This window comes from Mustela erminea, chromosome 10, assembly GCF_009829155.1.
Source record: "Mustela erminea isolate mMusErm1 chromosome 10, mMusErm1.Pri, whole genome shotgun sequence".
NCBI classification, from domain to species: Eukaryota; Metazoa; Chordata; class Mammalia; order Carnivora; family Mustelidae; genus Mustela; species Mustela erminea.
The window spans coordinates 86,199,162-86,214,400 of record NC_045623.1 but is presented as its reverse complement, the minus strand read 5'-3'; the positions used below and the strand labels follow the sequence as shown (position 1 = coordinate 86,214,400).

Here is a 15,239-nt window from a genome sequence, read left to right as displayed (position 1 = left end):
CCCTTACCGGAGGCCCAGAGATGCTGGCACCGGGGGGCCCCATAGGCCCAGCAGCCCCTTTCAGTCCTGGAGACCCCTGTGGAAAAGAGGACACGGAGGCTAACAGGAGTAATCAAGCAGGTGAGATGCATTAGATCAGGTCTTGGGTGGCCCTGCATTGGGCATGTCACTGGCCCCCTATCCCCTCGGCCAAGACACTCCAAAGCACCACAGGGCTAGCACCCTATGAGGCAGAGGCTCACCTTGGCACCCTTCTCTCCAGCAGGTCCAGGTGGTCCCTGAGGTCCCGGAAGTCCCTGCAGACAGAAGTTAACCCTTGTTCCCTTCCCTCCTTTTCCCTTCCCATGCCCGGCCCCCAGTATCCTCTGGGCCCCGAAGCGGACGTACCTGAATACCAGGCAAACCCTGTACTCCAGGTTCCCCCTGCAAGTCAGAAACCACAGACTGGGCCACAGCTGTCCAGGCCAACCTGTCTCACTGGCACAGCTGGTCTGGGCTGGGGCATCTACCAGCCCAAAGTCCAGAGAGCTCCACGGAAAGACTGTGAGGGTAAGAGAGGCAGGGGACCAAGCCAAGGTCCTCCACAGAAGTAAAGCAGGCCAGCCACTGTTACAGGGCTGCTGACCGGTTCCCTATGCCAGAGCTGTGCCCTTAAGCATCCGAGGGCAGACAGAGCTCTGTAGTTTGGGGGATGTACGGGAGTGAGCAGCTGGCCTGTTAGAGGCATTGGGGGGGCAGGGAGGCAAAAGTAAGGCTAAACACTCACCTGGGGCCCTTGGACTCCCTTTCCTGGAAGCCCAGGCTCTCCCTAAAGAGGCAATAGGACAATCCTTGGCTTGAGATTCCCTGCTCACCTTTAAAACCTCCTTCCCTAGCCTCTTCCGCTTAACCTCCTTTTTTCTAGCTTCTCCCTACTCTGTAGACCACCTTCCCCACTCCAGGCCCAAAGGGCCTATGTATCTGCCTCACCTGTGTATCTACCCTCACCACATACACCTGCAGCCCAGGCTCTCCCAGGACGCACACGTACCTGGATGCCCTTCAGTCCTGGGGGCCCTTGAACTCCAGGTAGACCAGGCTGGCCCTAAAAAATACAGGTGGCCCATGGGTCCCACAGGGGGAGAGGTGCAGGTGGGAAAGAAGGCAAAGCTCAGGCAGGGAAAGACCAAGGGGCAGGCAGCCAGGACTCACCGGTTTACCAGGCCGGCCCATGCCTTCTGGCCCCGGTTCTCCTTTGGGGCCTGGCTTTCCAGGCAGTCCCGCCATGTTCGTCACTGCCCCCTGCAGGCTGGGGCAGGCAGTGCAGCCATCGCCCTGGTCAGAGATGGGCACAGCCAGGAGCCCTGAGCCAGGGCTGGCCAGGCCAGGAGGAGGCATGGCAAAGAGAGTCCTTGTGCCCCTCTAAGAGCTCTGCCCCTCCAGTGTCCCCATGTCAGCATGGGAAATCAAAACAGCCCCTGGCACTCTGCTCTTCTCCTCCCTGCCGTGGAGAAGAGCTGAGGCATCTTCACAGCGACTCTGATATCCCGTAAGGCTCACGGCCTGACTCTGCCATCCCTCACCTCATTAGCTCTCAGTCTGATTTCTTTTTGTTCATGCACCACAATGTCCCCTGCCCGACTGACCTTTTCTCCTTTCGGGCCCATGGGACCCCGAACCCCAGGCTCTCCCGACAGTCCCGGCTGCCCTGTGGTGCCTGGCACTCCAGGATCTCCGGGATTCCCAGCATCACCCTATAAGGAGCAGGGTTCAAGGAGGGCCAACCCAGCAGGGGCAGACTGCCCTCTTGGGAACTAAAGGCACTCAGAGACCCTTCACTGGGGCTGGGGGCTGTCCAGAGAGGAGAGAATGAGCACAGCACAATCAGGAAAAGGAGGTGGAAACCTCATCAGATGGGTGGTGCCCGGCCAAGCCCACAAGGTTCTCACCTTCTGCCCCTTCAGTCCACGCTCTCCAGCCTTGCCCTGGGGAGAAAGCATTTCTAGCACCTATGCACTCACAGCGGACACTGCTAAGTGTCCTGCACTGTGTTAGACACGGGGAATACAGTCATACACAAAACAGAACAAAATCCCCACTCCCGTTCTGAGGAAGTGATTCTGTATAGATGCAGAGAATAAACGAGCCAGACTCCTGCCCAGGCGACCCTGGGCAAGTTACTTAACCTCTCTGTGACTCGGCTTCCTTATCTGTCAATGGGGAAGATAAAAATGGCTCTGGCCTCTATCCTGTAGAGTCCCTGTGAGGTTGGACGTGCCAGGACGTGGGAAGCAGTGTGTGGCACAGAACGTACCCTGTGCCAGCGTTCGCTGCTCCCAGTAAAGCCGCAATAGTAATGGGCCCCGTGGTAGCCATCACTTCTTGGATGTCTGTTGTGAGCTGTGAAGTGCTTCACACACAGCATCCCGAGGCTCTCCAACAACGCCACGCAGAGGAAGCAGAGGCATGGAGAGGATTAACTTGCTCAAGTCGAAGAGTGAGTAAAAAGCAGAGCTAGAGTTTGAACCCAGGCCCGGCTGGTCCCAGGTTGGTGCTCTGCACGCTCTGCCAGGCTGCGTCCCAGGAGGAAGGGCTGAGGCCCCTGAGGCCAGCCTCCTCTGGAGACAGAAGTGTTGATGCTTCCAACCCTCCCACCTACTCCCCTCTGGGACCCCCGGGGGTCCCTCCCCGCTTTGAGCCTTGCCTGCAACAACCCAGGAACTCACCTGTTTTCCTGGTAAGCCGAAGCCTGGAGGCCCGGTCTCTCCCTTCTCTCCAGGAGGGCCAGGCAAGGCCACCGTGTAGCTGTCCCCATCCTGAGGTCTGGACAGGGCTGGGCATGGCTCACAAGGCTCCCCCTGCCAAGTAAGGACACAGGGGCGGGGGTGGGGGTGGTGAAGGGGATTCCAGGTCAGGCTTGGGATCTGGGGCCTAGGGAACCCAGCTGGGCCTGACAGCATCTCTGTGGGGAGAGGGGTATCTTAGGAGAGACTGTGGGAGGATAGGTAAGAAACGAAGGTGGGGACCACATCGTCAAGGTCATCAAGGTCTCAGAAGCCATGCTAAGGAGCAAGAGGTTATCCTCAGGCACTGGCCTGGCAGTGCTATCCTCACTCCTCCTGGCCTGGCCAGCCCTGGCTCAGGGCTCCTGGCTGTGCCCATCTCTGACCAGGGCGATGGCTGCACTGCCTGCCCCAGCCTGCAGGGGGCAGTGACGAAAGGCTGGAATTAGAGCAAGTGTGCGCTGAGGAAGTTCACGCTGGGTGCAGGTGGGGAATGTCCCCAGACTCACCTTCTCCCCTTTGATGCCTGTGGCTCCCACTGGCCCTGGTGGGCCCTGTGTGATTAAAAAAAGAAGCCATGTGTGAGGCCCGTCACCTGCCGGTGCTATGCTGGGCCACACCCCAGCACAGGGTCTTCCCCACACGCCCACCTCCCTTGTTTCCTCCTCCCCCAGAGCTGTCACGGCGGACACTCACCTGCCGGCCCGCTGGCCCCGTCTCCCCATTATTACCCTGGAGCAAAGCAGAGAACATAGGGTCAAAGTGAGGTGGCCTGACAGGTCCAGGTCAGTCTCAAACCACAAACCACAAAAACTATCCAGTGAGGACTTCTAAACTAACCTTCCCCTCTCATTTCCTGGTGAGGGAAACTGAGGCCCAGAGAGGGAAGGGGATGGCTCCCAAGGTTCCCAGGAGAGTCTGTGGCAAGTTCCCACCCCCAGCCTCACTTCACAGAATCCCAGCCCCCAAAGGCCACCCATTCATTCATCTGATGGCTAGTCGCTGGACGCCAACACCGCGTGCAAGGCCGAGGCACGGGTGAGATGCAGGGAGCAGTGCGTAAGCACCTCGTGGAGTTTACATACTTGTGGGGAAAAACCAGAACTTTTGGAGTCACAGCAACTGTAACCTGTGATGAGCGCAGCAAAGGAAACAGGCAGGGAGATGAGACGGGGGAGGCTGCTTTGGAAAGGGGTCATCGAAGTGTTGACCACGATTATCATCAGAAAGACAAGAATCAAGCCAGCCAGCGAAAGCAGTGGGGGGGGGGGGGCAGCGTAGAGAGGAAGAATGTGCTAGAAAGCGGGAGTCACAGTACAGAATCTAAGAGGTGAGAGAGGCCTTGATGGGGCCCGGAGAGGAGCCCTAGAACCCTAGAACCGGGGAGAGGAGAGCCGGCAGGAAAGCGGGCAGGGACCGGTTGCCCAGGGTGTTGCTAGGCATAGCAGGACTTTGGTACAGACAGAGTCAGTCATGAAGGATTTTAAGCAGGGAGATAATGAAACCTGAGCTCTTTTTACAAGGGCACATCATGTTAGCTGCCGGCCGACAAATGGGCCGTGAACAGGCTGTGGTGGCCGCCAGCAGGTGAGCCACACTGGGATTCAGGAGCGGGGCGGGAGGGTGCCAACAGAGAGGCGGCTATCAGAACTTTCAGAGGCAGGCGAGGGCGTGTGGCAGGCAGGGGAGCCAAGAGGCTGCAGGTTTGGGGCCGGAGGAGGTGGGGATCTGCCATTTACTGAGACCAGGACCCCGCCGCTAGATGTGGGGGGACAGAAGTTCCATCTGAGAAATGCCAGGTGTGGTTTGCCCGACAGAGCGGAGTCTGAACATATAGTGCGGTGTTTGTCAGCCTGGAGCACTCATCCACCCACAGAAGCCCTCGTGTGGGGAGCGCTGTCATCTGTCTCCACCACAATCAAACGTACAGATGGGAACACGGGCACCAGAATCGAGTGGCCCAGCCGAGAGGCAAAGATTACAGACTCTCAGCCAGATTCCCAGGCTCAGATCCCAGCTCTACACCCAAGCAGCCATGTGGCCTTGGGGAACTGACTTGGCCTTCTCCAACCTCCAATTCTTCATCTGTAAAACGAGAAGAATGGAGTAGCTCCCATTCAGGTTTTAGGAGGGGGAAACAAGTTAACACGAATGCTTGGAACGGGGCCCGGCCCATGATAAATGGTAAGGGATAATCAAATATGGTTATTTTATTAAAGGACAGTCTTACGTGTGCCTAATTGTTTTTGATGATCAATAAAATAAAAATACAACAAGGAATTCTCTTGGAGAGCATGAGGGCTCTCACAAAGAGACTCCCGTCTGCAAAACACCGATGACTTTTTTTTTCACCGTGGATTCAATCTCTTGTCTGTATCGTCCCTATTTCCGGCCTCCCTGCCAAGAAAGCCCCAGGGTCCCTGACAGCTAACTCAGATCTCACCTTCTCTCCTTTCAGCCCTGCTGGCCCTGGAGCCCCAACTTTCCCCTGAAAAGCAATCAAGTCACAATTAGAGCCTCTTCCCACTTCCACGGACCCAGCGTCTACCCAGAAAGAGAAAGGCCAGCTTGGAATTAGGAACGCCACGACTCTGCAGGTAGCTGGCTCTTACTCCTGTCCTGCAGCCGGGCACTTGGAGGTCCTAAGAGGGAGCCCTCAGGGGCAAGCAGCCTGGGACAGTGTAGGGATGGAGGGGGAAGCGAGGCTGCAGGCCTGGGACACCCGCGTCAGGGCCTCCTTCTTGGTCTCTGCCTCGAGACTCAGAGCCAAAAAAGCCAGGGAAGCCACCAGTGTGGCTAGTCACTCACCGGGAGGCCAGGCAAACCGAAGCCAGGGGCGCCCGTATCTCCTTTGGCCCCTGTGGAGGGCCCAAGATGCTGGGACCCTACAGCTAAGCTGCAGGACAAGCAGGAGTCCCCCTGGGGAAGGAAGAAAAGAATTGGAAAGGCCCCCAGAGGTTGGGGGGCGGGGAGGCAGCTAGGAGACCCGTGTTCCCTTACCTTCTCTCCTTTGGGGCCTTGGATGCCAGGGTCTCCCTACAGGGAGAAAAGGTTTATGGGCTGAGACTGGGCCTGTTGGGCCCCGCAAACTTCCCAGCCATGTGTGAGGAACACAGTGTTACACACCACAAACCCTACAAATACCCAGGGGTCCTACGGTGTTCAAGATCAGCACCCAGAGCCAGGGCTCATCAACCCATGTAACAGATGGAGGAAATCAGGCCAGTCTAAGCTATCCTACTGGAAAGTTCCTGTACCTACCCGATCACCTTTCCATCCAACAGCTCCCAGGCCCTCCTGAAAGAAAATGTGTGGGAGGGAATAAAGTGGGGTGGGGAGTCGAGCCCAGGACTGTAGCCCAGCCCTGCCCCCCAACCAACACCCAGTCCCAGAAGGAGGGCACAGCCTCACTCACTATAAGGGCTGGCTCTACCCCAGCCTGCCCAAAAGGCATCTTAGAGCCTCCTTCAAGAGCCCTAGGAGGTAGCCACGGAGACCTGGATGACCTTCTAGCCTAGCCCTCCACTCTATGGTTCAACCCAGCTCCCATCTAGATCTGGGACCTTCTGCCCACAATCTCTCTATGGCTAAGAGGAGAACCCAGCCTCTCTGTCAAGCACTGAACTCCTCTCCAGGATCATACTCCCAGGTTTTTGGGGGGGCCCCTCAATGGCCACCTGGGCACTCACCTTGGCTGGTGCAGGATCGCCTGGCTCCCCCTTGGGTCCTGGCTTTCCAGGGAGCCCCACAAAGTTCTGGAAGCCTTCAGGCAGCGTTGGGCACACTTCACAGGGGTCACCCTAGCAGAAGAGAGAGACTGTGAATGGACAAACAACAGGTCCCTAGAGAATGTCCAGCACCCCTGAGGCTCAGTGTCACCCTCAAAGAGGGACTCCCACTCCCACCCCAACCCGGTGTCACCCCGCCTGGACCTCACCTTCTCTCCCTTCAGCCCCGGCACCCCTGGCTTCCCCTGTTGGAGAAGAAGCGGTGAATGTTAGTGGTTAGTGCCAGCCAGAGGGACTGGTATGCCAAGGGAGGCCCCAATGACCCAGCCCCCCTCTCTCTAGAGGCCTTGGTAGAGCAGCCCTGGGCATGGTAGGCAGCAGCCCCCCTCCACCTCCAGATTGGGCTTACTTACAGGTTTCCCACCAGGACCTTCCTTTCCTGGCACCCCCGAGCTGCCCTGGGGTCAGAAGAAAGGTTAAGGGGGAAGATCCTGGTCACGACCTCAGCCCATTCACCCCATCCCCATCAGCCCCTTCTCTGAATTGGCAGCATGATCTCAGTCAAATCTCCCAACTCCTCCTGGTCAGCTTGGTCAGCAAGCACTTCCTGCCTGCTGCCTGTCCCTCTCCATGTGTAACCCAAGTCCTTCTGCTGCAAAAGAAGGAAGAATACGAGGCCTCTGTGTATCCCTTCCCCAGTGCAGCAGGTCAAGGGGAATCTGGGTGACCCTAGAGGAACCATAGCAGACAGAGAGAGAGTCCTTTCCAGGACTTTCTGCTCATCAAGGCATAAGACCCAGGTGTGGCCTTTCTGGTCATTACTAGACTTCAGCCTCTCTGTCCCCATGACTGGAATTCAGGCCAGGGCTCCCATGTCAGCAAGTGCTGGGACGGGGACCCTCCTCAGTGAGGGGCCTGGCTGAGCTGAGCCAGCCTCCTCAGCTTGAATGTCTGGCTCCTTCCCTGCATGCATGCCTGCTGCCCTGGGTCCCCTATCTGCCTCCCTGCACCATGCAGTGGTGCTCATACTCCTGCCTGTGCTTACCTTGTCTCCTTTAGGGCCTGGCGGGCCGCCTGGGTCCCCCTGAGGGCAGAAACAGCATCAAGTAGAGGCTTCCCAGGGACCCCACATCACAGTGAGACCTACTTGAGCCCCTTCCCCCAACCAGGACCCCCAGAAGCCTTATCTCCCCAGCCCCCACCAAGCAAGAGAAGGGCTTCTGAGGAGAGAACAGCAGGAGAGGCTAGATGTACTCACCGGGGCCCCAGGAAGTCCTATCCCAGGAGGCCCAGGGAGGCCGGGGCGCCCAGGCTCTCCTGCCAGCCCCTCAGGCCCCACGAAGCCAGGGTCTCCCTGGCACAGACATAAGGTTGGTGTGAGAAAGCCTCCGCCTCAGCCCCACCACCTATGCTCGGTCCCACAGACGCCACAACTCACCTTTTGTCCCTTGGGCCCCATGACGCAGATCTCCCCCGGCCGGCCCTGTGGAGTTGGGGAAGGTGGAAGAAAAGCCTGAGTCCTGGCACCTTCCTGGGGCAACAGCCAATTGCCCCCCACCCCGCCAGTGCCCCCCCTCAAAGCCAAGATCATCAGACATTGGTGTCACGGCACTAGAGGTCACGGACTCTTAGGCTAGGAGCCAGGGAGCCTGGACTTGGATCTTTTTCCATCCCCTCCTTGCTCTGCTTCCTGGGGCCCTGCCTCTCCTTCCCTGGGTTTCTGTTCTGTCTGAGCAAGGCTAGCAGGTTGGACACTGCTGGCCAATTCCAGCTTTGCCCCAAGGGCCACGGGGCTGTGGCGAGGAAGGGTCCCCAGCAGCGTACATCACGGCCTGGCTTTCCCGGCGAGCCCTTGATGCCTCCGTCTCCCTTCTCGCCTTTCTGGCCCTGGGGAAGGAAAAGGTAACGTGACTGGGGTTGAAAGAAAGTGCTGGAAGAACCAAAGCAGCTCTGTCCAGATTGCCTTCTAGACCCTACTTTTTGCCTCCCCTGACTGAAAGGCTTCTGTCGCTCCACAAAAGTGGACAAGAGAAGGACCCTCCAAGCCAGCCCAGCCCGGCCACTCTCAGAGAGTCTGTGGCATTTCCCTCTAGGTCGGTGGGAACTGGGACCAGCAGTGTGACTGGGAGGGACACAGAGTCTTCGGTGGGGACTGTGCTCTCCATCCCCCAAGGAAACTTCAGACTTCTGCTTCCTCAAGTCTGAAGGACCCAGAGACCTCCTGGGCACCCGGCCCGCCAAATCCAGGCCCATTACCTTCTGGCCTGTAGAGCCCGGAAGTCCTGAGGGTCCCTGAGATAACAGGGGACACAAAAGAAGGGGTGAGGGAAGGAAGGAGAGGCTGGGCCAGGACCCCACTGGCCTGCCCCAAGCCCGGTCCCACACTCACCAACGCTCCTGACTCCCCCTTCTCTCCCTTCGGGCCTTCAGCACACTGAGCAGGGAGAGAAGGTGTTGAGAGGGTCCCAGGGTCACCTCATGGGCTGCCAAGGGCACAGCCCCTTCCCTGGGGGCTGGCCCCATATGACCTTGAAGGAGGCCTTGCCTCCAGGTCTTACCTGAAGCGGGGCATCCGGGGAGATTCGGACACAGTCATTGCCCTAAGGGGAGGGAAAGAGGGATCAGGGTAGGACCCTGTTTTGAGAGGGACAGGCTTAAGAGTCCCACAGTCCCACTGGGCATCTTCTAGGTACCCCTAAAAAATAAAGGCTACCGTATACTAACTCCTAGAAAGACACTACCCATCCTCCCCCACATGGGCCAGGCTGCAGGGGTTTGGCTGAGCAGATGGGATGGTTCACACGCCAGGCCCCTTCCCCCGGGGCACAGCCCAGCAGGGCCCCGCAGTGGGCATAGTTGGGGCACTTACCCGGGCTCCCTTCTCTCCCTTGGGGCCTGATGGGCCAGGCAGGCCTCGCTCACCTTTCCCTCCCTGTGGAGATCAAAGCAGGGAGCTGGGACCCGGGGGAGCACAGGGGAGACCCAAGGAAGGTCTCCTCAGGCTGTCTTCTCTACCCATCCCCTACGCACGGGTGTGTAAATGAGCACAGCCTGCCCCAATCCCCAACCATGCACACAGAGTGACATATGGATTCCATATGCCTTCCTCCATATGGCCCTCCCACCCCAAGAGGCTATATTTGGCAAATCTATAGTCTCACAAAAAAGGGTACTTTCCCCACACCCCTACCGAAGCACGCGAGCCCGCACGCAGCTCACCCAGGGGCACAGGGACACACGTGCACAGATGCACACATGTGGGATGACAGGACCCGCGATGGTGAGTGCTAGACTGCCTTAGTTCAAATCCTGCCCTGCCCGGACTAGCACGTGACTCAGGGAGACTCTCATCACCTCTCTGAGACTTAGTCTCTTTGTCAATAAGATGGGCTTCCCATCAGCCCTGACCTCAGGGGGCTGGGGAGAGGAAGAAACGGGACCTGAAGGCAGCCCCAGGGGCTGGGTTACGTTCCCTCGGGCAAGGACGAGCGCACAGTTCCCCACTGACACACACGCTGCCCGCCCTGGTGCCCACAGGCCCGGTGGTCCTGTCAGGCCCACCAGGACAAGGGCTCAGCGCCCCCAACGCAGGGGGCCACACGTATGTGAACATGTAAGCCAGGAGGCACACAGTCAGAAACCCCCCCGCCCACACACAATCCCTCTGATACCCCCAGTCCCACACAGGGGGCACAGTGGGGTCTGGGGTGTTTCGAAGTAAAATGGTAGTAGCAGCCCTCCAGAGTGCTTGGGGGGGAGGCGGGAAGGGACTTGAGGCCCACACTGGGAGGCACAGTAGGACTCAGCAAAGGAGCGCCCTTAACGCCCTTCCTTAGACACACAGGACCCACAACTCCCTCCAACACACACACACACACCCTTAAGCACCCCCCACACATACAGGGCTGGGTAGCCCAGATAGAAACACACAACCATGGGACCACACGTTGTGGGACAGGCTGGGACTGCCAAAGAAGGCAAAAGGGTCCTGTTCTCCATCTTGGACTCACCTTGGGTCCAGAGGGACCGACTGTGACCTAGGAGGCAAAGAGAGCATTATATGTCAGAGATGGAGAGAAAACCAGGGGCGCAGAGAAGGCGAGCAACTAAGCCAGGGCGACCCAGCATTATGGCAAGACCAACAGCCTGAATCCAAGACCCCCAGCGGACCACCAGCACTGTCTCCAAGGCCACCCAGCAGGCTGAGTTCATATCCTAAAGCTGTTGGACTTGCAGAGGGGGTCTAATCTCCTTTCTCTAAACTGCCTGGTTTTAGCTAGCTCCGCCCCCTGGTTGTTAGGCTTACAGGGCTGCTCAGTTGCCATGGTAACTCCCGCATATCTGGGGACCATCAGCCTCACCAGATTTGGTGGGGGGTTAGATGGAAAGAGGGCCAGGCAGCAGAAGAGGTACTTCCTGTGTCCCCCAAGTTCAGGGGGCTTGGAGCTGAGGGCCATGGGGGGCTGTGCCCTTTATGGACTTACGTGGCCTCTCAATTCAGAATGTCAGGCTGTGGGAAAGTAGTGACTTATGCTGCCCACGGAAGAGGCATATTTGGGTACTAGCCATGCTCGCACCAAGCCCTCTCCCTTCTCCTTCTGGACCCCCAGAGGGAGACTGGGCCAGAGCCAGCTAGACAGGCAGAGGAGGGGACGGGCTGAGCCAACATGGGTTTTGGGGTCAGTGCCAGGCTGTGTCACCCCAAGTGAGCCTTCCCCTTCTCGAGGCCTCCAAGGTGATGTGGGAGGCCTTCAAGCACAGCAGCCCTGAGTCCTTGTGGGGAGTGGAAAGCTAGGATCAGCAAGCAAGGTTCTGGTCCCACCAGTCCCCACCCTGTCCCCATTCCATCCCTGGATCCCACTACATTGCCATGATCGTAAGGCAGGAGGCTTCCTTCCATGCTGCCCTTGGTGGGGATGGGGGTGGGAGTCAAGCCCGGCTCCGGGGGATGTGCAGGGAGGGGTGCGATAAGAGCACAAAGGCCTGCTTGTCCTCAACCAGGAAGCCAACTAGCCCACTCCCAGTCCCTGCCCACTGCAGCCTGCACACCCTCTATTCACTCACGTTGCTTCCCCGGGCACCATGGACACAGGGTGGGCACTGCAAGGGAAGAATGGGCCAGGAGGTCAGGTCGGAGAGCCTGAGGCCGGCCCTCCCCACCCCATTCCCCCGCATGCACACACCAAGCACACAGAACACCATGTGTGTCCTGGGTGAAGTCCAAGGGGGCAGGAAGAGAGGAATCCTGCCCAACAAGCCCCATCCCTCAACTCCCAGCCAAACAGAGCCAAGCCATTCCCCACACAAGGAAACCGAAGCCCAGAGAGGAATAGCAGTGGGATCTGGGTTCCACAGCGTGTGGAGGCAGAGTGAGGCCCAGGATCTGGGGTCCCACAGCCAAGGCCTGGATTCCTCCCATGATGCCCGTGGCCATCTGCTGCCAACTCAGCAGGAGTGTCCAGGACTAACTACCCCCCAAACACCACCATCTCCACCCACCCAAGGAGAGGCAGCAGGTAGATCGGGCCCAGCACTGAGCCCCAGAAGAATGCTGGGAGCTGCATTGTCATCCCAAACCCCCATGCCCAGATCTGCTGCCCCAGAGCCTGTCCAAAGAGTTCATGCTGGCACCCCTTCAACCAAACTCTTTTTGCCAGTCTAGATGGGAGGCTTACCTCATCGGCTGCTGTCTCCTGCCGGGCCTGGGAAGAGGGAGGGCATGGTGATGGGCAGGAAGCAGAGGCTGTGAGGCCCTGTCCAATACTCCTACCCAAGAACCATCGGGAGCGGGTGCCCTACGCTGTGCCAGGTACTGTCTGGCTCGCCCCCATTCATCCCTCCTGTGCGTCCTCAGCTCGGTCCAGGAGTGGGGGCAGGGGGAAGTGAGTGGGAGAACAGTGGCTTATTCCAGGGGTCTACAGAGGGCACAAAGAGCAGCCAGAGGGCACGACGGACTCCATCCCCTGCCCTCGCCCTACCAACTCTACCTTTGTTCCCCTCTCTGCCTGCTGGCTGATGCTTCCTGTCCGTTGGGCGTCCACCTGGGCAGACGGAATGAAAAAGGAACTCTTGAAGATGGGGCAGTGCAGGGACCCATGTTGGAAAGGGGCACCCAGGTGGGGGCATGGCCCCAGGTGCCCCCTCAGTTAGCACCTCGCCAGGCATAGAGAGCCTGCTCAGGCTCCTGGCACTCCCCCAGGCCCTCCTCCTTCTCCCCCCACCCACGTGATGTCGGAGAAAACAAGACCATGAATCAATGGGAGCCTGTGTTCCTGCAGCCAAAGGCTGGCACAATGCCCAGCGGGCAGGGAGGCTGCCCAGCCTGGGGGTAGGGCAAAGGGAGGGACTGGGCTTCCCTGCCACCCTAAAGAACCTGAGAGTGGGTAGGGCAGCTGGCCATGGTGCTGGGCGTAAGACCAGCCTGCCATTGGCTGGGGCTGGGCCCACGAAAGCAAGCAAGCCCGGAGGGGTTGCTCTGGGGCTCTGGGGCTCTGACCCCAGGTACCCCTGTCCCGGAGATACTGCCATTGGGTGCAAACCTGGTCCTGACAGCACCAGAGGGGTCCTGGGTGACACCAGTGAGGGCTGGGTAGTGCCAGAGCTAGAGGCACGTCTCTCCATGCAAATAGCTTCATACAGTGGGCTCTCTGTCTCCCTGAATCCTATAGGGGTGGTCCATAGACAGGCGGGGTTTCCAGTGCCCTCCCTACCCCAGGCACAACTGGCCCTGTGCTGGACCCCGGTCTCACTTATACCGGTGCTCATGTCTACCTGTCCTGCCCACCCACCTTGCTGTTTTGAGGCTCCTCCAGGCAGAAGCAGCGGGTGTAGACCCTGCCTTCAGTCTGTGGATTAATCTCGATGAGCTCATTGCTCTGGGTATCCCGGCGAGCCTTGGAGGTCTCTGGGGGACACTGTCCAGAGTGGGGGAAGGGCTGGGTCAGTAGAGAAGGCAGACCCCCCCCCCCAAACCCCACTCATCCTAAGCTCTCAGGGCATCCCCGTCCCGGTCTCCCCTCTCCAGCACACTGTGCCGCAGACCTTCCCAGCTGGGCCAGAGCAGGGCCACTCACCCCGCCTGGTAAAATCTCACAGCATCCCTCCTCCAGCACAAGCTCTGGGTCACAGTAGATGTGTGCCTGCTGAAGGTCGAACTGCAGGGGATAAGACATACAAATCAGTTTCCCACTTCATTTGATCAAACGGCTCAGTGACCTGGCTGCCCTTGAGGCCCGAGATGGCCCCACCCCGGGCTTTGCCCTCAGAGGGTTTCCAGTCTCACCTGGAGAGATCGTCAGGAATAAAGCGAAACAGAGCTGTACATGCAGGAAAGATGGAGAGGAGGAAGAGAAGTTCGCTTTGGCTTTGGCCCAGAGGAACAGAGCCAGAGGAGGTTCAGGTTCAGCAAGGCCTTGAAGGACCAGTAGATGTCCTGTGGATGGGTATGTGACAGCACAGGCAAAGGTGAACAGGCATGAAAGTAGCAGATGAGATGGCTGACTAGGGAGGAATTGACTAGAGTAAGCCATACAGAGAGATATAAAGGAAGGAGATAAACCATGGACGTTTCTAGGGACCAGATCATGAAGGGCCTTGAATGCCAGGTTACTATGTGTAGGGCCATGGGGATCCAAGAGAGGATTCTGAGCAAGGGAAGGACCTGGTCAGATACAGATTCCAGGGAGCTCATTCCTGCAACCCAGGAGGCAGGAAGAGAGGCCAGCGCCTGGCCTAGTACTCACTGAGACGGGCTTCCCCTGCTCAGCATCCAAGCCCAGAAAGACGTGGCCCACGGGCCGCATGGGTTGCCGGGGCCCCAGAGGCTTCGAGGAGGCTGAGATGCAGTCCACATGCACGGAGGCCACACGTTCAGACACGCTCAGCACCAGCTTGTGCCAGCGCAGGTCAAAGAGCTGGGGCACCCGGAAGATGCAGGACACAAAGTCACCATCTTGGCCCCGGGCCCGGAGCTCCAGACTCCGCTCTGGGCTGTTGACTTCCAGGGAAATCTGTGCAGCATTGGGAAAGGAAGAGGGCAGAGACTCAGAGCCCCCACAGGCTCAGTCTGGCAAAGTGTGGGGCTCTCAAAGTCATTTCACAGGCAGAACTGAAGCCCAGAAAGACAGGAGAGCTGGTAGGGCCACAGAGCCATCCACTCTGAAGGAAGGGGACAGGAGTGCCGGGCGCAGGGTAGCCTCGAGGGTGGGTGCTGGGGATGGGACAGAGGGGTCCCCGAATTCACAAGATGGGACAGAGGTCAGGCTAGACGGGTACTGCTCAATGCCCCCAGATCCATGGGGGGACGGGGCAGAGGCGTCCAGCTCACCTGTGGGTACCCATCTCCATCGGTCACTTGGAATAAATACCACGTGCTCTGGTGGGTGTGTTTCTTCAGCAAGAGTGTCAGCACCAAGGCAAACTCATCGGGGAGGCCCCGAGGGAACACTCGTCTGGGGGCAGAGCAGGGAAGGGACGCTGAGGCTCAGGTGAGAGGCCAGCCGCTGCCCACCCTGGGCCCTCAGGACAGCCGAACGTGAATGACACACGCACAGACCCACACCTCCTAACCGACACACACACACACGAGCATGTCCGTTCCCTCTACTGACATCGCCTGAGTGCCTACTACGTGCCAGGTGAGTCCAGCTGCTGGGGGGTAGCAATGGTGGAAACACAGAGAAGGTGCTTGCCCTCACGGAGCCTTCAAGTCCGATGGGGGAGCTACAGGGGGGAGAGGTAGGACCCTAGA

At 58.8% G+C, this 15,239-nt stretch overlaps 1 protein-coding gene across 5 annotated transcripts in view; it reads right to left on the bottom strand.

The window, feature by feature from the left end:
• The window catches only part of COL16A1 (collagen type XVI alpha 1 chain), a 49,620-nt gene that overhangs the window by 29,569 nt on the left and 4,812 nt on the right, over positions 1-15,239 (bottom strand). For all 5 annotated transcript variants that reach the window (XM_032301669.1, XM_032301668.1, XM_032301670.1 and 2 more), the window contains 34 exons: positions 14,817-14,940; positions 14,233-14,499; positions 13,564-13,644; positions 13,279-13,404; positions 12,478-12,531; positions 12,166-12,192; positions 11,555-11,590; positions 10,501-10,527; positions 9,360-9,422; positions 9,049-9,090; positions 8,880-8,924; positions 8,747-8,782; positions 8,315-8,377; positions 7,929-7,973; positions 7,749-7,844; positions 7,536-7,574; positions 6,904-6,948; positions 6,700-6,735; positions 6,452-6,562; positions 6,024-6,059; positions 5,763-5,798; positions 5,571-5,681; positions 5,206-5,250; positions 3,459-3,494; positions 3,272-3,316; positions 2,706-2,837; positions 1,929-1,964; positions 1,626-1,733; positions 1,192-1,314; positions 1,031-1,084; positions 767-808; positions 388-423; positions 243-296; positions 8-76 (listed from right to left, as the gene is read on the bottom strand). In XM_032301669.1, the coding sequence (XP_032157560.1) occupies positions 8-76; positions 243-296; positions 388-423; positions 767-808; positions 1,031-1,084; positions 1,192-1,314; positions 1,626-1,733; positions 1,929-1,964; positions 2,706-2,837; positions 3,272-3,316; positions 3,459-3,494; positions 5,206-5,250; positions 5,571-5,681; positions 5,763-5,798; positions 6,024-6,059; positions 6,452-6,562; positions 6,700-6,735; positions 6,904-6,948; positions 7,536-7,574; positions 7,749-7,844; positions 7,929-7,973; positions 8,315-8,377; positions 8,747-8,782; positions 8,880-8,924; positions 9,049-9,090; positions 9,360-9,422; positions 10,501-10,527; positions 11,555-11,590; positions 12,166-12,192; positions 12,478-12,531; positions 13,279-13,404; positions 13,564-13,644; positions 14,233-14,499; positions 14,817-14,940 (2,326 nt within the window). The remainder of the gene's footprint in view (positions 1-7; positions 77-242; positions 297-387; positions 424-766; positions 809-1,030; positions 1,085-1,191; positions 1,315-1,625; positions 1,734-1,928; positions 1,965-2,705; positions 2,838-3,271; positions 3,317-3,458; positions 3,495-5,205; positions 5,251-5,570; positions 5,682-5,762; positions 5,799-6,023; positions 6,060-6,451; positions 6,563-6,699; positions 6,736-6,903; positions 6,949-7,535; positions 7,575-7,748; positions 7,845-7,928; positions 7,974-8,314; positions 8,378-8,746; positions 8,783-8,879; positions 8,925-9,048; positions 9,091-9,359; positions 9,423-10,500; positions 10,528-11,554; positions 11,591-12,165; positions 12,193-12,477; positions 12,532-13,278; positions 13,405-13,563; positions 13,645-14,232; positions 14,500-14,816; positions 14,941-15,239) is intronic.